We start from the raw sequence: 22,630 nt of genomic DNA on the forward strand, positions 1-22,630 counted from the left end.
TAAAAACCTAAGCTGGAAACCTCACGTCAATAATATCTGCAAGAAGGCAAATAGTACCGGAGGGTTCTTACAAAGGAATCTCAGGAAGTGTCCAGCCAAGATCAAGGAACAAGCTTACAACGCCTATGTTCGCCCTACTCTGGAATTCGCTTCATCAGTCTGGGACCCCCATCCAAAGGATCTCGTGACCCGGTTAGACATGGTTCAACGAAGAGCTGCCCGATTCGTTAAATCTGACTACCACCAGAGGCACAGTGTTACCAAAATGCTAGAAGACCTGCAATGGAAAACACTCTATGAAAGACGAGCCCATAACAAAGTGATCATGCTTTACCGCATCGTCTATGGGCTTGTGGCCATTCCATCCGGCCCACCTCTCTTCATTCCATCCACCGTGTCAACCAGAGGTCACCCGATGCAATTTAAGCAACAGCACTGCAGGATCTTAGCCTACCAGCACTCCTTCTTTCCCAGCACCATCTGCCTGTGGAACCAACTTCCTGCCTCGGTAGTGTCAGCCGAATCCTGGATTCCTTCAGGAGTAGGCTGAACCCGCTGACACTCCGCTAACCGCCCAGTGGTTTTGGTTTTACTTGCACCCTATTCTGCACCTGTAAATAGTTTCTCCAAGAGCATCACTGGAAGTCGTGTTCCTGCTCGCCACATTTGCACTGCACACAGTACGACAATACTCTCGTAGAGAGGACTGTACTTCAAAGGAAGAAGAAGAAGAAGAAGAAGACCAGAGTTCTAGGCTAAATTCAATTACGATGACCGACATGATGACGTTAATCGTTATTTACCTTTTTCATTGCGAGCTCTTCTAGCGTCCCAGTCATCTCTTGAACTTGTTTCTGAAGAAGCTTACTTCTTGAAGAAACATTCCAATAGTTAAATGCTAGAATACAAATTACTACAAGAAGCCCAAAAGTGAGAAATTGAGGTGTTCTTCCCCTCTCGGATAGCCCTTCCGATCCCATTTGACGCCATTTTGATTTTGCCAAATGGACACACATAGAATAAGTTTATTCATCATTAAAGGATACGGCATTAGCCGGTGACCGAGTTTAAAATAAATACACTTAGGCTATGTAACCATAACGTGCATTTCCTTATCTACCAGTCGCTTTACTGTTTAAATTAATTGTCAAGCACACCCAGATATGTGACGACGTGATAAAATATTGCGTTGGGACCTTCACTTTTTCTTTAATTCTTTTTGGACAGTATTTTTTGTGGCCGGGACATGAGAGCACATCAGGCATATCGAATTGCATTCTGAATACGAAGAATGTCCTTCTGATATCAAATAAGTTTGATTTTTTGAAATTCAATAATAGGCATTTTATGGCAAATGATTTAAAAATGATATTTTTGATATTTAACAGTCCTCGAAGTAAACTTAATAAATCTAATGATCATATGTACTTAGGAAGTGTATGTAGCTGGGAAGAAAAGCCGAAGATCAATTCTCGCTATTCGCATAGACATACCACCTAGACCTATTACTGCCCATCCTTTACCACAGCGGGAGGTGAAGCTAGACCACAGAATTAGAGAAGGAGAACCGGGACTCCCTATACCGCCACGTACAATCGCGCCGTCAGCTATGGGGAGAAAATTGGGGGTATTCGGGTCCTTGCCGACGGTGCGCGGAGACAAACGAAAACAATTCTGCGTCTCATCTGAAGCGTCTTGGTACTCAAGCGTGCAGGTCGCATCAAGTGCGTCTCTCAAATGCGCCCATCATCCATGTCGCGCTTGCATGACAACGAATGCCTCGAGCGCATTCCGAGGAAACCGAATACCCCAATTTTGCTCCATGCCTGTATCAAGATGGCGGTCGAGTCCTGGTTCTCTGGTTTTAATTCTGTGAGCTAGACTAATTCCAATCAGCCGTCTACATTTCGCATGTACTGTGTATGCTTCGTAGTGACGACTGATTATCTTACAGCCAATATCATGACGGACTTCTGAAAACTATTCAATGCGACTTCAGTTGTGCGCCGTAGCGCGACTGACTAGCGGCGCCCGCGTACCGCGTCGCTGTACCGCGCCGCGGTGACAAGATCGCGCTCTGAACTTCTAAAAACAACAAACTCGGTCAAAAGGTCAATTTGGACACAACTGCGCATGCTCTATGCCACAGGAATCCTGTTGCAAAATCCGTCACTTTTCCATGTAGTTTTCTCAGTCGTCAATCCAGACGGTTGACGACTGAGGGCAGCAGTCTAAGGTGAAGCCATAGACATACCACCTAGACCTGTAACTGCCCATCCCTAACCGTGGCAGTAGGTGAAGCCACGTATCCAAGGTGATTTTGGTCGGGTGGTCGGACGCGGAGAAATAAGCGTTCATGTCTGGAACGAAAAACGCGATCGTTTGCGTGATTGCTGCGCCGTTATCGCCCGCGTCAAATGCAACGTGTTCTGTAGACGCGAACATGTCTGCTTGTTTGCGTCCGGGTTGCGTCCTTGTCAAAATCGTTGCTAAGCAGTGTTGACTTCACTACACAAACCAAAGTTATAGGTCTAGGTTCTTGTTTGTCTGGGGGTGAAGCCCCGTATCCAAGGTGATATTGACGGATTGACGGGGTAACTAGGCGCGGAGAAATATCGCAAACATGTTTGACGCGCTCGTTTGCGTGATTACTGCGCCGTTATCGCCGCGTCAAATGCAACATGTTCCATAGACGCGAACATGTCTGCTTGTTTGCGTCCGGGTATGCGTCCTTGTCAAATTCGTTGCTAAGCAGTGTCGGCTTCACTACGCGAGTAAAAGTCATAGGTCTAGGTTCTCGTTTGTCTGGGGCTATTCGCATAGACATACCACCTAGACCTGTAACTGCCCATCCCTAACCATGGCAGTAGGTGAAGCCACGTATCCAAGGTGATTTTGGTCGGGTGGTCGGACGCGGAGAAATAAGCGTTCATGTCTGGAACGAAAAACGCGATCGTTTGCGTGATTGCTGCGCCGTTATCGCCCGCGTCAAATGCAACATGTTCTGTAGACGCGAACATGTCAGCTTTTTTGCGTCCGGGTTGCGTCCTTGTCAAAATCGTTGCTAAGCAGTGTTGACTTCACTACGCAAACCAAAGTTATAGGTCTAGGTTCTTGTTTGTCTGGGGCTATTCGCAATAAGGGCGCCGCTAGCGGTTTGCGATGTAATCGTGATGTATCATGGGAAAATCGTGATGTATCATGGGAAAAGGTCGACATCCAAGTCCGCGCAATACGAATATTACCATGCTATTACATAGGAACACGTGACAATATTTTTCATGTGTAAACATTACAAATATGCAAAAAAAAATCAGGTTTGAAAAAAAATAACCAATTTCATATTATAAGAGTGTGTTCGACTTACAATTCAAAGTGCACTTATGCTGCACAGCAAACATGATTCGACCTTTGCAGTACTTAAACCTGGTTTAATAACATGGAATTACTCCAGCCAAATCAATCGATAAGTCTAGTCTATCCTCCACATTGAATGGTTGCCTGCACTTATGCCCAAATATGTCACTTGTCAATCAATAATCACCCACTTGAAATCCCCTGGCTCGCTGCACTGACCAAAGTTATGGACAGATATGGGAGCTGTTTTTACTGTTATCTGTCATTTACTGTTATCTGTCATCAGGGAAGTACGAATATTTGCAGATGCCCCACCTACTCAGTTTTTAGCCTACGTAATGTAGGCCTATACATTATTCTTGATTGACGTCAAGTACAAAAAATATCCGTCAGTGGTTTAGCTTTAATGCCCTTCGGAAGAGAGCGGTCTACAAGTGAGTGATAGTCACTAAAAGTTGCATTCGATTTACACAGGGAATTTTGCAGGCATGCTGTGCCCTTCCTTACTAAAACACCAAAGTGCGAATATTTCCAAATATCTAAATTGGGTAAAAATTTAGGACATATTACAAAACTATATTTTCTAGAATTTCAGAGAGTAGGCCTACTAACAATATTGGCTAGTTATTTTTCACACAGTGACGTTAACTAGACAATGGCCTATACCTCTAACATACGGGTAGACTGTTTGTAGAGGTCACGCGTCAATGGTGAGATCACTGTGTATTGTGTATTAAAATGAGCAGTAACTGTAACGAATTTATTGCATACATTCTTTATATCCAATAATAAATAATTGAAAAAAACCCGTCAGTGAGACTTACGGTCAGACTGAAGGGATACAATTTGAAAGGTTATCAAGTCACGATTTAATCTTTTATCGGAATCGTGAAAGGTTTTTTGATGATATCGTAGCTTATCTTTTTCTTAGCTCTGATCCAGACTAAACGTGCTAAATGAGTTTTAAAAAAATGATGCCACGATTTGACATTTTTATCGGAAATAGGGCTGCCTTTAAAAATGACACATAACTAAAGTGAAGCCACTTCCTATCTTTTTTATTTGAGTCATAAAGTTACATTCAACAAAATAATTGAAGACTGAGAAAACACACAACGCAGATAGGTAAGATGCTATGTCCATAGCTTTCCAGGAGTTCAGAAAAATACAGTTTAAAAGTGAAGTGATCAGTCCTTTATAATTATATAAATGTGCTTGCCACTATCTACTTTATAGTAAACTATATTGCGAATTAAAGGGGCATTTCGTGATCCACAGCCTCATCCCCCACTTTTCCCAAAAAAGTTGAGATTTTTACACCACTGGATACCTCTGGCTACATAATGTTTATGTACCAAATATTTCTTGCAGATTAATTCGTTTAGCAAAAATATCGCCAAATTTGAATTTCGTTCTGATGCACCAAAACGAAATTACAAGACATTGTCTATGGAGCACTGTAATAAACATAATCATGCATAACTCGCAAACGCAAAATCGGAATCAACTGAAATTGTGGAAATAAGCTTTTTTCGTGGATATCTACTGAAAAATGTCATAAAAAGAGGATGCTAGGATCACGAAATCCTCCTTTAATATCAAATTATTTTAAAATAAAATGCGCATGTAAGGTGAGTTTATATAGCGAATTAACTAACAACTGCTTTTCTTAATATTAATAATAAGCATGATGAGTAAAAAGCAGAACAGACAAAAAATACAGAACAATATGGAGTATAATGAGTTGCAGGAGTTATAGGAGTTAGTGTTTTTTGCTGTTTCAGTATGCATGTTCTCATCATGTCATATAACATGGATGTCCTAAAAATGCCTTTCACGGTGACCCAAACTAATGACAAGACCTCTTCTACATTGAGGCTGGCTTCCCGTTTTAGAGCGAATTTTTATTTATAGGTCCGGCCACACAATGACACAATTTTGCCATCAAAATCATGTTATAAGTTATAAAATAAGGCAGAATATACATACATAGACATGGGGGTGGGGGGGGGGGGGGGGAACATATTTTTTGGGGTAACCTGGCTGTTAATATCGGGGGAATAAATAAGGATTTTAAAATCCTCCCTATAGCCCTCCTCCCTTTAAATCTGAGAATTCTAATCTCAGCTTTTATGAACGGTTCCTTAGCCTATACGGGCTGGTGGCGAGCGGCATGATAGACAAGGTGGCAAAACCATTCCATTATTCCAATATTAATATATTTGGAATATCCACTCAACAGATTCCATACACTCATAAACGCGGAAGTGAATTTCGCAGCTGCCGTGATTACTGCCCGGGGGCACTCCAACTTTGGAGGTGACGCGTATGTAGGGCTGTTAAGACCCCCTTTTTCAGCATTGCTGTCACCCAAAGACCCCATATTTTTTTACGAACACATGCTCGCTCCACCCGAAGACCCCCTATTTTTCCATTTGATCTGTCACCCAAAGACCCTTACAAGTTCAATTTGAACAGCAACTTTTATTTATCACTGATTTTGTTACTTATTTTGAAAAAATAAAGAAATTTGAAGCCATTTAGAACTAGAAATTCGATTTTCGAGGTTTTTGTGGCGCTGTTTTGTTTCTCACCCAAAGATTCCATTTAAAAAAAGGTCATGTTCTCACCCAATGACCCCATATTTTTTACATTTTGCTCTCACCGAATGCCATAAATCATGCTCTCACCCAATGACCCCATAATTTTTACATGTTGCTCTCACCGAATGCCCGTGCGAAAGCGCCAGCCCTACACCTATATCCATTTCATATTGAAGTGCCCCCCGGGGATTTATACTGGCACGGTGCACAGCGAGTGAGGGTTAGTTTGTGGGGTTCACTATCGAACCCAATGGGTTTAGCTAAAATTAGCTTGTATTGATATTATTGATTGGTTTGTGATATTGGAAGCATTTTAAAATTTCAAAATAATTCAATTACACGGCCGACAAAGGAAAATTCCTGAATTTAGTAAATTCGTGCCGCACACCACCTGTGTATGGGCAACGCTGATCAAGTAACGTGTGCAAATTTTGACTCGATGCCAGCTCAAGGTCTGCGACTATTGTGAAATGATATAGCTGATAATGCCCTTGGTTTTGACATCAAAGCACATGATCAAAAGCTATCAAATCATGACGTATATTGTTTGGCGAGCGAAAGCAACTATTGACGCACCAATAGATATTATCGGGAGGGGGGGAGGGCTAGGGAGGGGCTGGGGAGTTTGGGTCAAGCAGATTTTTTTTTTTTTTTTTTTCAAAACTATTCGGTGAGAGTCTAAGATATTTCTGTGAGACTGGCAGTGGGGGAAATCTTACCGAAAAACGGGGGTCTTTCCGTGAGATTGGGAAAAATTTGGGTTAAATATAAAAATTTCAAAAAGGTCATCAATTGAAAATTGAAGAAAACTAATGAAAAAACGGGGTCATTCGGCAGAAAATTCCCCACAATTTTGAAAAGGAGGTCTTTAGGTGACAGGAAAAAAAGGGATCATTGGGTGAGAGGGAGTTCAATAAAACAAAAGGGGGTCATTGGTAGTGGAGTTGAAAAATGCGGTCAATGTGGCCGCACATACCCGTCACCCATTTTTAGAGAGCCCCCGGCTCCCCCCGGCTCAGTACCCCAGGTTTCTGCCCAACGCTCCCACAATTTGCATAATCCGAAGTGATCTTTTTCTTTTGTCTTTCCTCATAGAATCAGCTGTGTGTATAATCATGACAGGAGTTGGCAACTACAGGTTTACTTCCGAGTCACGTGCTTCCGAGTAGGCCTATATAGGTTTCGAAAATAACAAGGTCGAGTGCCCGGCTCAAAGTATATGTGTGACCTACATTAAATTTTGCTGAAATTAACCCCTAATATAGACCATTCCTATAATTGGAAATGTCCTGTCGCAGTGATTTGGTAGAGTATGCCATAGTCGATTTTTGATAAATAATACGTTTTTAATAATGAGGAACGCATTCCGTTGAACTCAAAGTTATAGATGTTTATCATGTTTATTAGAATTAAAATCATAGGCGTAGATGGGGGGGATTTTGCCAAAGGTGATGGTCCATACAATCACCCCCCCATGTTGACGCCTGTATGTGGGTTTCTGACCAAATTAACCGGCTTATTAGCACCCAAAGTGCCAATTTTTGCGCGCGTCGCGCGAATTTATTCCACTTTTGCACTATATTTTACCAGTTTAGCTTCACATGGCAAGTTTTTTTAAGCTCGCTTCCCGCGCATTTGTAGAAAAAAGGGGTTTCTTGCGCCAAAAGATGCTGGATTCACTATACTTCAAGTCCCCCCCCCCCCAAAAAAAAAGAAATCTACGCCACTAAATAGTAAGTAAATGGTCATAAAAAAGTTTATATAATTAATGACAGTATAAAATTATTGAATGCAACATATCTTGGCTCACTTCAATACTGAACAACTCTGATCGCGACGGAAAGCCCGAGTGAACGCAGTGACTGAAAAGATCAGATGTGAAAATTTACATTTGCACACAAATTTTTATACAAATCAGAGTTTTATGCTTGATATAATCATGATAATGTGTAATAGCATATGGTAATAGCAAGAAGCTGCAAGAGTAGGCCTAGGCCCCTATGTGCACAATGGACTAGTGGACTACGGAGAACTTGAGTCTCTTGATTTGGTGAACATCGATATCACAGGGCTGAGCTGGATATCTAAGGTATGTCTAGGCCTATGTGTATTAGGCCTACACTGCTCCATAGACAAGAACGAAATTCAAATTTGACGATATTTTTGCTAAACGAATTAATCTGCAAGAAATTTTGGCCAATAAACTTTATGTAGCCAGAGGTTTCCAGTTGTATAAAAATCTCATTTTTTTAGAAAAGTGGGGGATGAGACTGTGGATCACGAAATGCCCTTTTAAAATGAAGAGAACCCATTCCTGGCAGATCTTACAAATATCAGTAGGTCTACAGCATTTTGAATAAAGAATAATAAAATTCAAATTTGATTAGCTGAAAATAAAAATTCGAGTGTATTGTGTAAATAGCCTATGCCCTTTTTTTTAAAGGGAATTGTAAGTTGCGCTATTAAAGCTATTTTTAGCATCAAATCAGGGAAATCCCGTGTGCAGCGATAAACATAATCTCATCCCAGCTGGTTTATAACCTTTGCTCAATAGTTACCTAAATAGCGAAAGGACACAGATCTCTGAGATTGAGACACCGGTAAATATTGCACACGGTACCACAATGTCATGCGAAATATATAAACGAAGGAAACCCGTGTACGCCAAACAACACGTCGCCATACTTGTCATTTACACTGCTAGTGCAAGTGATTTTTCTTTATCTCAGAATTATTTTGTTGCGAACGATTTACCATGCCTGACACCAAATGCAAATGCTGTGTTGGTAAGTTGATTTGTGTTTATGTTATTCATAGCCTATGTTACATTTTTATATAGGCCTATAGGCCCTATCACTCAGTATCAAAGACATTTCACATAAAGGATGTCTTTTTCCCGTACTGTTTTCCCATTTAAGCCTTTTGGAGCATTTTATTTAAAAGGCGCCCCATGAAAAAACGTGCCAAAAATCACTTCCCCCCCTCTCGGCTTGCCACAAATATTGCTTGCCCAACCCCCTTTTCGGCTCGCCAAAATTTCTCCCCCCCTATACCCTCCCATCACCATGCCCAAGGCTCATAACCCGGGGCTCATAATTATTGCACAGCCCCTTAGTTTATTTGACTTAACAGTTAACAGGACAAAATTGCCCCTGAGAAAATTGTGCTCTAACAGTAACAGGCTAACAAAATGTAAACACTGCCCATTTTGTGCACATTCACACACATTTTATCCTGTTCAAATCAGTTTGGGAATGGTTCATCACTGAAGCTGCCCCCCCCCCCATGTTGGAACACTTGGTATACCACTGTGCGGGGAAGACTTAGCAATGAACATGTTCTCAGTCTTCAATTCATTTAGCGGTGGTGCAATAAAGTGTACATGAGTAGGGTGGTGAATTAGGGAGGGTGAAGATTTTTGGGCAGGTCAAGGAGGTTGGGGGCAGAGCAAGAGCCTCAGGGGCCCATGGACAAGGTGCACTGCAGGGATCTTACATCTTCTTTATCAGCCCTATTCCTTCTCTTTTCCCCCTTATTTCATTTTCACTTTTTCTTGGGCCCCTGGATTTCGTCCACCCACTTGCTACGCCCCTGGGTGAGGCCGAGGGCAATGTTTGGCACACATAGTTTGGGCATAGTTTTGATATCACACCCTATAAAGGTGCAGAAACATGTCCTGTTCACTGCGCTTGCATCACATGATTAGACAATTTAAGGTTCTTACCCAAATCTGGCATGTGTAAGGGGGGGGGGCAAACTTCGGCAAAGGTTTGTTGGCACATCAAAAGGGGGGGCAAAGATTCTTTGGTACTGCTATTAAAGGAGCAAGCAATTTTAGCAGATCATTTTGAGAATTCACCACTAGGGTACAATACACATAATTATTGTTACATTTCTCACCGGATTTTAACTTACTGTAATTTCATGTTGCTATTCACAGAGGGAAAGCAATGCGCCTGTGCAGGGAAGGCATGTTGTGAAGATGGAAGCTGTTGTACTGCAGATGGCTGCAAAGGATGTGCCCCATCATCAGCATGTGCAAGTAAGTGCCAAAATGATATTAATAAATGTAGCAGTACTTTTAACCCTAACACCCATAGAGATCACAAAATACCAGGGGCTGCGATGATGCAAGCGCCCTAAGTGTTAAATGCTCACGGAATTGCCCCGTGTAGCTACCGGTCCATGATCGTGTTCTATATGCGGGGGGTCTAAGGTTCGAATCCCGGGGTGCCAAGTGACTTTGTTCATCTTCTCTCCTTGTTCGTATCTTCTTTAACTTCCGATAGCAAAAAGCAGGGTTGGGTGTTAGGGTTAATACCATCAGGCGGCCTGGTTCAGGATTGGCTCTACCACGGAGTCAGATGGGTCCAGGCCCATAGCCCAAAATCCCCAGGGGGGCTGCTGCTGCTGGTCATTGACAGGTATCATGTATGACCAAAGGTTGGAAGGAATTGCTCTTGTCACCTTGTTTAGAGACATGTGTAGGCCTATGTTTAGGATGCTTTTTGAGACCCCTATAAGAAATGACCAGTGCCCCCCCCCCACCACCACCATCACCACAACCACCAGGGGGCATTTTTGTGACCTGTTGCCAATATACAAATTTTCAAATTTGTTTGTTTTTCAATCTATTCATGGCCAACAAGAAATGTCTTTAAAAAGACAACACCATGGATGAAGTTCATGTTTCATAATTTTACATTGACAAGTACTTTTTTGTGTGTGGAAAATATGGCTGATTTTAAATGCAGACAGCAAATTAGCTCAAGAATATTTGATACATTATTGAAAAACACGCTTCATGCACACTGTAGTAACACAATATCCATGATCATGATGAGAAGACCTATCATTGATGTTGCATATTAGCGCATGTTGAAGGGAATATTTCCCCACCATCTGCCTTTCATTCAAAGAATCATATTATACACTGTGTGCTTCCTGGGTTTGTTAGAGGTGTGAGGCAAAACAGGGGTGATAATTGTGGTGGTTTGAAATAGGAATTTGATAACATTTTATCATTATTAATTAATATTATCATTAATTAATATAGTGACTGTTTTTAAAATTTTGTATTATTCTTATCATTAAGGGTGTATGAGGTATTGTTGGTCGAAGCAGCCAAAAAAAAATTGATTTTCATTATCTGAATCAATATATTAGGACCTACAAAAGTATATCTGTGATATTTGAATTATTATTATTATTATTATTATTATTATTATTATTATTATTATTATTTTTATTGTTATTATTATTATTATTATTATTTTCAGATTCAGCATGTACAAACTGCAAGTGTGGGGCTGACTGCAAATGTGAAGCTGGCAAATGCTCTTGTTAAAAACTACCTTTGTCCTCCGTTGTATAAATGTATCTATATTGTAAGTAAAGCAGTATTCAGACTTTTTATTGTACGTACAATATTGTATGCAACATATCTACGTTGTTTAATCTATTGCCATTCTATTTCCAGTAATGTTTAAGTTCTATCGAATGTTTGATGACGTAAAATCGATAATATATTTCTACTAGATATTACATGTAACATATTATCGATTTTTCGTCATCAAACATTCAGCTTTCAGACAAACACCCCACCCCAACCGTCGTCCACTACCACCCTGCAGTATACTTAACATATCTCACTGTACATAATACTGATTTAATGACCCCTCATGTCCTCATTCCCATTTTGTACTCATCAAAACTGAGATTTTGATATCAGAAGAAAGTTCATATTTTTCACATTACCCCTAGAATTTAATGTGGTAAATTGTGGTAACCACACTGGAAGTGTATAATATCCTATGAGGCATTGTTATACACATTTTTGCTTCTCATATCAAAACCACCTGGAGAAAATACAACTCAAAAGTTGGAAACATGTTATTTTTATTGGGAGGTCTCAATGTAAGTTAGAAAACAGAATATGAAAAAATTGGCGCAGAAAATTGGACCATGCCCCTGTAAATGCAGACATTTTGTAGAGTAAAATGAACAACAGACACAATAATGTTTACAAACTTATTAATTGTATTTTATTTCTCTTATCTCTTTTCAGGTCTGATATCAAATATAATGCCAAGGTCAACTGAAGAGATGCAGTTCACCATATTTAAATATTAAAACTGTATATTAGTGATTGGCAAGCACAATATATCAGAAACATGGGTCATCAGATATCTTGTCAGAAGTTCAGAACACATCTGATAACATCTGATAAATTACAAATGACTTATGCACTCATGCTTGTTAGTTGCTGATTGTATCAAAAAGTTTACTGAAATACATATCTCTATTACGTTTTGCATGCACTCTCACTACAGAAGGACACTACTGACAAAATACCAGACTAACTATTGATACATTGGTTACATTTAGGGGTTGATCATGTTTATAGGGTAAAATTTGGAATATTTCAAATTAATACTATAACAACATGGAATCATGTCAGTTGTGCCTTTTTGTTGTGACAGGGCAGTATACTTTCTTTGATAGGAAATAAGCGGCTGTGCATTATTTATGTGTACCCCTGGGTGGTGAATTCTCAAAATGGTTTGCTAAATATTGCTTGCCTCCCCTCCCCCCTGGCTGTGCCAAAAAAATCTTGCCCCCTTTTTTGATATGCCAAAACCCTTTCCCCCCTCGTGTTTTGTAATCTTGTTCATGCAAGATTTTTGGGGAGCCAAATTTAAAACTTTATATTATCTTATCATATAATGTGAGCACAGATATTTGCACACTATTTGAACATTTTCATACACCTTTTTAATGCGTAATATAGAAACGGTGCCCAAAACATCTTTGCCAAAAATCGCTTTCTCCCCTTTCGACCTGCCAAAAATCACTTCTCTCCCCCTTTTGACCTGTCAATCTGTCTCCCCACATGCACAGCTCCTCCTATAATTAAAAAACCTGGGGTACACATAATTCTTGCTCCACCTGTAATATGGTTAGGCTACACATCTATTGATTACATCATGTAGGTATTATTACAGGGGGATACATCCCCCTATAGACCTTTCTCTCTGTATCCCATCATGCTTCACTCCAGGGGACCAGTACTCTCATCTCCGCTAACGAGTTTGATAGAGGTGCGTGAAGTCTGACATGCATATTCGGTTATGCGAATATCACTTGGAAATACATGTACACTCTGGAATGGAGCTGTGTGGGGTGTAGGAAAAAAGTCTTTTGTTTCATGACATTGACAATGAAGCTTATTGTTTTAGACAATACAGTAAAGTATAAAGGTCACTAACTGATAAACACAGGGTTTACTACATATAAATCACTATAATAATTTATAGTTTGTATGTAACTGATAAGATCCTAATAGTCTATTGTAGACAATATCATTTGTGGAATTTTAAATTCGTTTATTAATTGTACTTGGACAGAATAGTGATAATACTTGCGATCAAGTTCATATTTAATTATTAATCTGAAATATTAATTTGTAATTATAAAAGTATTACATGTACTTCATAGAATCCTACAGGATCATAATATTGAGACCAACATTTTGTATACAAAAGCAGCATAGTGACATTCCATATTTCTTTAGCCCAACTTTACATACGGTACTATTATGAATAAGGTTAGAGAGAGCTTTTTATTCCAAAACTTGACATTTCATAATTATCAGAAGAAACATAACATTATGCAATAAAACACAACTTTCTGTTTATGTAAACAAGTGGCAAGAATTGTGTATACAGGGTGTGTCAAAATAAATTGTACCCAACATTTGGTCAAGACTGTCAAATCAAAATGAAGCATAAGATCCTCCTAATTTGTAGATGTATTATGCAAAGGGTCATAAGACTACAAATTCTGGTATGTTTAATTTATCAAGAGGATTCAATGTTACATTTGGAAGAAGCAGGCTTTTAAATAAATATCAAAAATGTTTGGTACCTGTCATTGAGATACACCCTGCACACACACATATTGGTGAAACAAACTTTTTCATCCACAAATTAATGGCAAAGTAGTTTTAAAAACTTAAATCATGCTAAAAACATAGAAACTGTTCACCGGTGTTTACTGTTAAGGATTCAGTTTACGTCATGTATATGAAAAAAGTGGATTTGTTTTAATAAAAACTAATCTTCGGAAATAATATGTAATTGGATGCGTTTGAGTTTGTTGAGTGACATGTGTAAAAGCCTAAGATACGCTTTATCCGTCCGATTAAAAATATATTGGCGTTGATACATTTTGTCAAAGAGAGCATTTCGGCTGCGTGGAGCACATCAAAAAGTGTAAGCCATAATGTATGATTTTGGTCAAATTTTAATTTTCTTATTCTTTGCCAAACATTATTACGTAATACTTATTTAGAAACAACTGTCAAAAGCTTTCTGATCATTTAAAGCCGAAATAATGGGTAACGAAAATGAAAGAAACCACTTAGCCGATTACTGTGGAGATTTATAGGAATTGGTGAATAAAACTGGGACTCCTGTTTTGAGCAGTGGTATAAAAACAAAGATGGTATAAACAGTGCTGTCCAGAAAAACAAAAGGCTTAGTCTTTTACGTGGTATATTAGTACACCACTGGGCATTATGATTAGGGGCTGTGCAATAATTATGTGTACCCCGGGTGGTGAATTTTAAAATGGTCTGCCAAAATCGCTTGCCCCCCCCCCTTTGGCCGTGCCAAAAAATCGCAGCGAGCAGTAAATTTTGCATATTCGAATGTGTTCCTAACGTTTTCCTACACCTTTTTAGGGCGTAATATAGAAATGGTGCCCAAAATATCTATGCCAGGATAGAATAGCTTGCCTCCCCTTTCGACCTGCCAAAAATTGCTTGCCCCCCCTTTTGGCCTGCCAAAATCTTAGCCCCCCTATTATTCACCAGACCGGGGGTACACATAATTATTGCACCACCCCTTATGCAAAAAGTAGAAATCCGAGTAAAATTGAGGGCGTCGCTGTGAAGCAAATCACACACAGATGGCTTTAAATAAAATTCTGCCCTCCGTCCGCGGGACGTCCGTGAGTTTAAATCTTGCATGTGCAAAGGGGGCGGGGTACAATATCTATGAATACACACAAACAAAATTTTCATGTGATGGACGGCGTTTCCTCCCAGTTAAATACACTTTAAGTACAAATCATGATTCATATAAAGTTTTGAATTGTGCAATTTGGCGTGTCTGATCGATCTTCCGTGCTCTCCGGGCCCCCGATAACAATATCCACAATGCACTATCAGTTGAATGTCTTCCAAAATCTTGTAAGCTCCGACCGGTCAGAATATAAAACTTCCATCAAACGGGTAACTAAAATACATCCATGATGTCACTCATCTGATTCCTCGCAATGACTCCTGCAAATTAAACATCAAAATAATGATATTATCAACAATCAATGTAGGCCTACAATATGTATACATACCCGTAAAATGGGGTAACTTCGATCAGCGGGGTAACTTTGGTCGGTCAAATATATATTTTTAAATGGTCATATTTTCGTACAGCAATATTGTTTTTAGTCATATTTAGTGTCAATTTCTTAAGAAATATATTTGGAAGAAAAAATAGTCGCTCATGTCCAATTTCCTCGAAATTTACGAAAAAATCGGGATTTTTGACCAAAAATGAGCATTTTTTTACATTTTTTGCAGAAAAAATACAAATCGATATTTGTGAGCAAGGATGTGTGCTTGATTAATTTTGCAAGGGGTCAAATGTCACAAAAAAACCACAACTTGCCCATATACAGCGAAGATCATTTTTTTTCTTCATGGAATGTAGGCCTAATACTCTGACCAAAGTTGCCCCAAATGCGGGGTAACTTTGGTCGGGCTATTTTTAACCCCTAGGGAACCCTTACAAAATTATTGAAAAATCTATTTTAACTTCAAGGTGTAGAAGGGAACCCTAATGTCATAAAAAAGATCAATAATTGGTTTTATTTGGAAGCAGTGGTTTAAAAACTCTGAAAAGTGCCCAAAGTTACCCCATTTTACGGTATATATAAATACACACACCTATACACCTATACAGACTCATACACAAACACCCGCCCACCCCAGCCTTTCATAATCACTGCCCCCCCACAACACCCCAACCCTAAGTTCCCCCATAGTTTGACATTCCGGTTGCAGCAAGCTTGATGCAACGTGTATAGTAAGCCAACGGTGTCATATCGTGAAGCTAGCTGCGCGCAGCTTATTTTCAGATATAGGCCCCCTACGTGCAGCTATTTGACCAATCTGAAACGTGATATGAATCACACGTTTGAGTAGTGAGCCGCACGTAGTATAATAGTGCTATCGAGCCACCATGGGCTTGCCTTTGGGGAGAATTCTCTTCTTCTCCCAAAATGTTCCATATAAAGTCGGACATCATCCTGCAATTGGATAATTCTTCTCACCCCATACACACGTGCAGATATGGGTAGTGTGTGTGCGACGTCTCGTGGTTCGGAAGTCACGTAAAGATGTTGGTCCCGTGTACAGGAAGAGTCAAACCGTTAAGTTTCAGAGCCATTCGAAAAGAAAAGGGTACCATCCCGGTTCTGATATCTACAATCAATCCTAGGTTTCAGGATCGTGCATAGGTAAACTGTGCACGTAAAGCCCGTGAGGTACAATTGAGGTAAGCTCGTAGAAAGGAAGGAAGGAAGGAAGGAAAAAAGGAAGGAAGAAAAATATTCAAACCAATAATTATCCTCATCTTACTCAAAAAAAGTTGAAATAATCTGATGATATTTGCATGCATCACTTTTTTTTGCAGATTCGGTCATTTGACAAAAACATCGTCCATCGACAAATGGAAATTACACACAATAATGTCCGAATCAACACCAGTTCGTGGATTAATAAACCATTACCATATATACCCTAAAAAGAGGATGCTAAAACCACGAAATGCCTCTTTAAAAAGATTTTCAGAGATCCATCAAGAACCAACAAAAATCTGTAACATTTGTTTTTTTGATTTGCACGGGAATTCCTTTATAATACCCGGATATAAGCTAGGAATAACGATTTTCTCTCTTATTGTGAAAACGTCTAGCGTATTCAATAACTGGTAAAGTGCAAAATATGTGATTAGCGCAATATCTGCAATGTCCCTTTAAGTTTAAACATAATCTATACTCAATATACCTTATTTCATTAATGACAGATTGGTGATTATGTATCATGACATGCCGTATACAAACAAAACTAATCAAAGCCACCTGCTTCCGAAACAATTTGGGAAATAGTCATATCATACGACGTGTCGCAGCCTGCCTATAAACATGCATGCGAACATAATTATTATTACATGTATAGGCATTTCTTACCAATTGTTTTTTCAAAGACTCATTTTCTTCTTTTAATTTCTTCTTCACTGCCTCATTTGCAGCGCGTTCTTCATCCATTAGTTTTTGCAATTCCTGCATTCTCATAATCTCGGATTTGAAATGGTCTATACTTTTCTTCAGTTCCAAATACCTCTTCCGCTCTTGTTGTAGTTCAGCATCTTTCTGATCAGCTCTTTGCGAATGTTCTCGAGCAGCTTTCTCAACTTCAAGTTTCTGTTGTTGTATTTCTATCATCTTATCAATCGCAAGGTTCCTTGCCCTGTGTATCTTGCTATTTGCTGCGTGGACATAATTCAACTTGGATTGAAGATCCTTACCGACATCGGCAACTTTCACTGGCTTGCCTTTTTTGTGAAAATCTGAAATCCAATCTATATCTTCCTCTTGTTGCCTGAAAACTAGTCCCCAAAGTCCAAGTGCAATAACAAACGCGACGAGAAAAATTATCATGTAGGGTGCTATTAGCCGCAAACTCATTCTCCGAGGTAGACAATTCTGCAACATTTTGAGGTGTATACGGTGTGGTTTACCCAACTTTACATAAAAATCACTTCATTCAGTTTAAACAATATTCAATTGAAGTATCACAAAGTAATTCAAGTACAAATTAGAACCATAACATATCTATTTATTGGCGATATGTAGGCCTACTAACGTAGTCTCAAATGTAAATTATTTTATTCTAATTATGAAATTGCTTCGCATTATTTTACAAAATATCAATAATTTATTGCCAAAAATGTCTGCCAGATGTTAATATTATCATACATTGTAACCGAAAATCGTACACGGTGTGCACGGTACAAGTTCACACTTGATAATCGATTGTTGCTCTTTTAGATGTGTATTGAACTGAACAAAAATCAATCGACTAGATATCAACGCTTGAATTTATAATAATTATGGAAATGTGATCTAATAATATAGCACCAAAAATCAGTGTCCAATTCCGATTATCAAATAAATTTATCATCATGCTATAATTGGTTAACATGGCATCGCTCTGCAGGAAAAACTTCCCGTGTGAATTAGCACTTGAAATCAAAACCTCCCATGTAGAATGTGCATTAGTCTCCTATGTGCAAAATTTGATGATTTAGCATTGAGCATGTTGAAAAAAACCTCTCTTCAACAACAAATCGTGTGGATTGTAAACATTTGAGCTCATTTTGACACTTACATCCAATGTAGTTCATAGAGCGCTTTCGAAAAACAATTTTTTTTTTCCTTTTCCTGGAGCGCCGTCGAGGAATACTTTGAAAACAATGATGATTTTGTTGTTCATGTAGCGTGGTCTAGAAACGCAAATTTGAAAGCAATCCCATTTTCCTGTTGAGTCCACACCACCAAATCACACCACCAAGGTAAATGGCCGGTAAAAAAATCAGTGTTTTTATTGTGAGAACCACACCAGGGTTGATTTAATGGAAAAAAAGTTAGAAAGAAGGCTGATGTGCCTATTTTTTTGTGATAGCTGTACTTTGTGGGTGGTTTTCTTATTATCTAAGTATAAAAAGATTACATTTGTCACAATTCTGAAATTTGAGGCACGTTTTTTGTTCTTCTTCGCCAGATGACGTCACTACATAGAATCAGTGTGCTGTAAGATTGACAGGATGTACATAGTTTTCGACGCATCACTGCGAAAAATCAAGCCGCTTACGGTTTACTACCCAATATTTGTTGGTTATATGGTAGAAAATATCATAAACAATAGGTAAAATGGTGTTTTGAATGAACCAGGGAGGTTTAACAATGAGAAAACGACCAATTCCTCCATACCTTTTAACACATAAATGAATAGGAACTCTATTTGGTGGCGTGGAACCTGTATTTGACATGTATGACAGACACTCTAGAAACATGCACTGTCTGGCAATGCGCTATATTTAGATCACCGAGCAAGATAAAATTCAAATTGTGGAATAGTATATAGGCCCTAACCAGATTTGTCTGTTTTGGGGTAAGTTTTTTGCTAAATTGCATTACCTGGGGGTGGGGGTGGGGCTAGATAAATGAATAGGAACTCTATTTGGTGGCGTGGAACCTGTACTTGGAGCGCTCAAGTTTAAAAGTAATGCTATTTTTCCTGTCCCTGGGGCGCTGTTTAGAAACTCAACATTAAAATCAATGTTTTCCCTATTTCTGGAGCGCCGTCCAGGAATACAACTTTGAAAGCAATGTCAGTTTTCTTGTTTCTGGAGTACCGTCTCGGAACACAATTTGGAAAGCGGTGGCTGCAATGCCATGTAGCCCGTTCCTGGAGCGCTGATAGGTACACAACTTTGAAAGCAATGTAATTTGTCCTGTTCCTGCAGGGCTGTCGAGGAATACTGATTTTAAAGTTCTTTTTTTCTGTTTCTGAAGTGCTGTGGAGGAACATTGGTTTGCAAAGAAGGTCGTTTTCCTGTCCATTGGGTGCGGCGAGGTTGTTGTTTTTTTATTGTTCCTATCGGTTATCACTAATTTCAAATTCAGCAAACGCCGTTCAGGTAGACCTATTATATGAGAAAAAAAGAACCTAGCCTTTTATATTTTTCTTGAAGTGCCGTTTAGGGCCACTTATTTATACAAACAATGTTGTTCCTGTTACTAGAGCGTCTTCGCAATGCAGGTTTTCTTGTTCCTGGAGCAACGTTTAGAAATACAACTTTGAAAGCAATACCGGTTTTCCTGTTCCTGGAGCGCCGTTTAGAAATACAACTTTGAACGCAATACCGGTTTTCCTGTTCCTGGAGCGCCGTTAAGGAATACAACTTTGAAAGCAATGTCGTTTTTCCTGTTCTTGGATAGCCAACTAGTAACACAACTTAAAATAATGCCATATTTCATGTTCCTGGAGCTCCGTGTAAAAACACAACATTGAAAGCAATGTAGTTTTTCTTGTTCATTGAGCGCCGTTTAGGAATATAACTTTGAAAGCAATGTCGGTTTTCCTGTTCCTGGAGCGCCGTTTAGGAACACAACATTGAAAGCAATGCATTGTTTTCTGTTCCTGGATTGCCGTTTAGGAGTACAACTTTGAAAGCATGCAATTTTTCCTGTTCCTGGAGCGCCATTTAGAAATACAATTTTGAAAGCAATGCATTTTTCCTGTTTCTGGAGCGCCGTTTAGGAACACAGCATTGAAAGCAATGCCGGTTTTCCTCTTCCTGGAGCGCCGTTAAGAAATACAATTTTGAAAGCAATACCGGTTTTCCTGTTCCTGGAGCGCCGTTAAGGAATACAACTTTGAAAGCAATGTCATTTTTCCTGTTCCTGGATAGTCAACTGGTAACTTAAAAAATAATGCCATATTTCATGTTCCTGGAGCGCCGTGTAAAAACACAACATTGAAAGCAATACCGGTTTTCCTGTTCCGGGAGCGCCGTTTAGGAATACAACTTTGAACGCAATACCGGTTTTTCTGTTCCTGGAGCGCCATTTAGGAATACAACTTTGAAAGCAATGCCAGTTTTCCTGTTCCTAGAGCGCCGTTTAGGAATAAAACTTTGAACGCAATGCCAGTTTTCCTGTTCCTGGAGCGCCATTTAGGAATACAACTTTGAAAGCAATGCAGTTTTTCCTGTTCCTGGAGCGCCATTTAGGAATACAACTTTGAAAGCAATGCCAGTTTTCCTGTTCCTAGAGCGCCGTTTAGGAATATATCTTTGAAAGCAATGTCTGATTTCCTGTTCCTGGAGCGCCGTTTAGGAATACAAGTTTAAAAGCAATGCAATTTTCACTGTTCATGGAGCGGTGTTTAGGAGTACAACTATGAAAGAAATGGAATTTTTCTTGTTCCTGGAGCCCCGTTTAGAAATTCAACTTTGAAAGCAATGCACTTTTTCCTGTTCCTGAAGCGCAGTTTGGGAAAACAACTATGAAAGTAATGCAATTTGCCTGTTCCTTGAGCAGTTTAAGAATACAACATTGAAAGCAATGGAATTTGTTCTGTTTCTGGAGCGCCGTTTAGGAATGCAACTTTGAAAGCAATACCTATTTTTCCTTTTCCTGGAGCACCGCTTAGTAATATACAACTTTAAAAGCAATGCAATTTTCAATGTTCCTGGAGCGCCATTTAGGAATACAACATTGAAAACAATGTCAGTTTCCCAGTTCCAGGAGCGCCGTTTAGGAATATCGAATCTGGGAGCGCCATTTAGGAATACAACTTTTAAAGTAATGCAATGCAATTTTTCCTGGTCCTGGCGTGCCGTTTAAAATACAACTTTAAAAGCAATACCGGTTTTTCTGTTCCTGGAGCGCCATTTAGGAAGACAACTTTGAAAGCAATGCCAGTTTTCCTGTTCCTAGAGCGCCGTTTAGGAATACATCTTTGAAGGCAATGTCGGATATCCTGTTCCTTGAGTGCCGTTTAGGAATACAATTTTGAAAGCAATGCAATTTTCACTGTTCATGGAGCGGTGTTTAGGAGTACAACTATGAAAGCAATGGAATTTTTCTTGTTCCTGGAGCCCCGTTTAGAAATTCAACTTTGAAAGCAATGCACTTTTTCCTGTTCCTGAAGCGCAGTTTGGGAGTACAACTATGAAAGTAATGCAATTTGCCTGTTCCTTGAGCACAGTTTAAGAATACAACATTGAAAGCAATGAAATTTGTCCTGTTCCTGGAGCGCCGTTTAGGAATACAACTTTGAAAGCAATACCAGTTTCCCTGTTCCGGGAGCGCCGATTAGGAATACAACTTTGAAAGTATTGCATTTTTTCCTGTTCCTGGAGCGTCGTTTAGAAATACAACTTTGAAAGCAATGTACTTTTTCCTGTTCCTGGAGCGCCATTTAGGAATACAACTTTGAGAGCAATGCAATTTTTCCTGTTCTGGAGCGCCGTTTAGAAATATAACTATGAAAGTAATGCAATTTGCCTGTTCCTTGAGCACATTTTAAGAATACAACATTGAAAGCAATGGAATTTGTCCTGTTCCTGGAGCGCCGTTTAGGAATACAACTTTGAAAGTAATACCAGTTTCCCTGTTCCGGGAGCGCCGATAAGGAATACAACTTAGAAAGTATTGCATTTTTTGTTGTTCCTGGAACGTCGTTTAGAAATACAACTTTGAAAGCAATGTACTTTTTCCTGTTCCTGGTGGTATACAACTTTGAAAGCAATGCAATTTATTTTTCCTGTTCTGGAGCGCCGTTTAGAAATACAACTTGAAAAGCAATGCGCCGTTTAGGAATACAACATTGAAAGCAATGAAATTTGTCCTGTTCTTGGAGCGCCGTTTAGGAATACAACTTTGAAAGCAATGCAATTTTTCCTGTTCTGGAGCGCCGTTTCACGGTTTAGAAATACAACTTGGAAAGCAATGCAGGTTTTCCTGTCCCTGGAGCG

General features: G+C 39.4%; 2 protein-coding genes across 6 annotated transcripts in view; both read right to left on the bottom strand.

The window, feature by feature from the left end:
- LOC140158760 (uncharacterized) overlaps window positions 1-995 on the bottom strand; it is a 48,554-nt gene extending 47,559 nt beyond the window's left edge. For all 5 annotated transcript variants that reach the window (XM_072181972.1, XM_072181970.1, XM_072181971.1 and 2 more), the window contains exon 1: window positions 804-995. In XM_072181972.1, coding sequence (XP_072038073.1) covers window positions 804-980 — 177 coding nt within the window. In that variant the 5' untranslated portion in view covers window positions 981-995. The remainder of the gene's footprint in view (window positions 1-803) is intronic.
- A 13,901-nt stretch (window positions 996-14,896) lies between these two features.
- LOC140158237 (uncharacterized) lies at window positions 14,897-17,895 on the bottom strand. Its single transcript, XM_072181351.1, has 2 exons — window positions 17,274-17,895; window positions 14,897-15,306 (listed from the first exon to the last, which is right to left on the bottom strand). Exons 1-2 carry the CDS (start codon window positions 17,796-17,798, stop codon window positions 15,283-15,285), a joined length of 549 nt encoding a protein of 182 aa, XP_072037452.1. The 5' UTR covers window positions 17,799-17,895; the 3' UTR covers window positions 14,897-15,282.
- Window positions 17,896-22,630: the final 4,735 nt, after the last annotated feature.

This window comes from Amphiura filiformis, chromosome 8 (assembly GCF_039555335.1).
Source record: "Amphiura filiformis chromosome 8, Afil_fr2py, whole genome shotgun sequence".
NCBI lineage: Eukaryota > Metazoa > Echinodermata > Ophiuroidea > Amphilepidida > Amphiuridae > Amphiura > Amphiura filiformis.

Excerpts from the sequence above, each read along its gene's own strand:
- LOC140158237 (XM_072181351.1), bottom strand. The coding sequence starts at position 17,798 with ATGTTGCAGAATTGTCTACCTCGGAGAATGAGTTTGCGGCTAATAGCA. Across the intron at positions 15,307-17,273 it reads AGTCTTTGAAAAAACAATTG|GAGTCATTGCGAGGAATCAG; the intron begins GTAAGAAATGCC and ends TTTAATTTGCAG.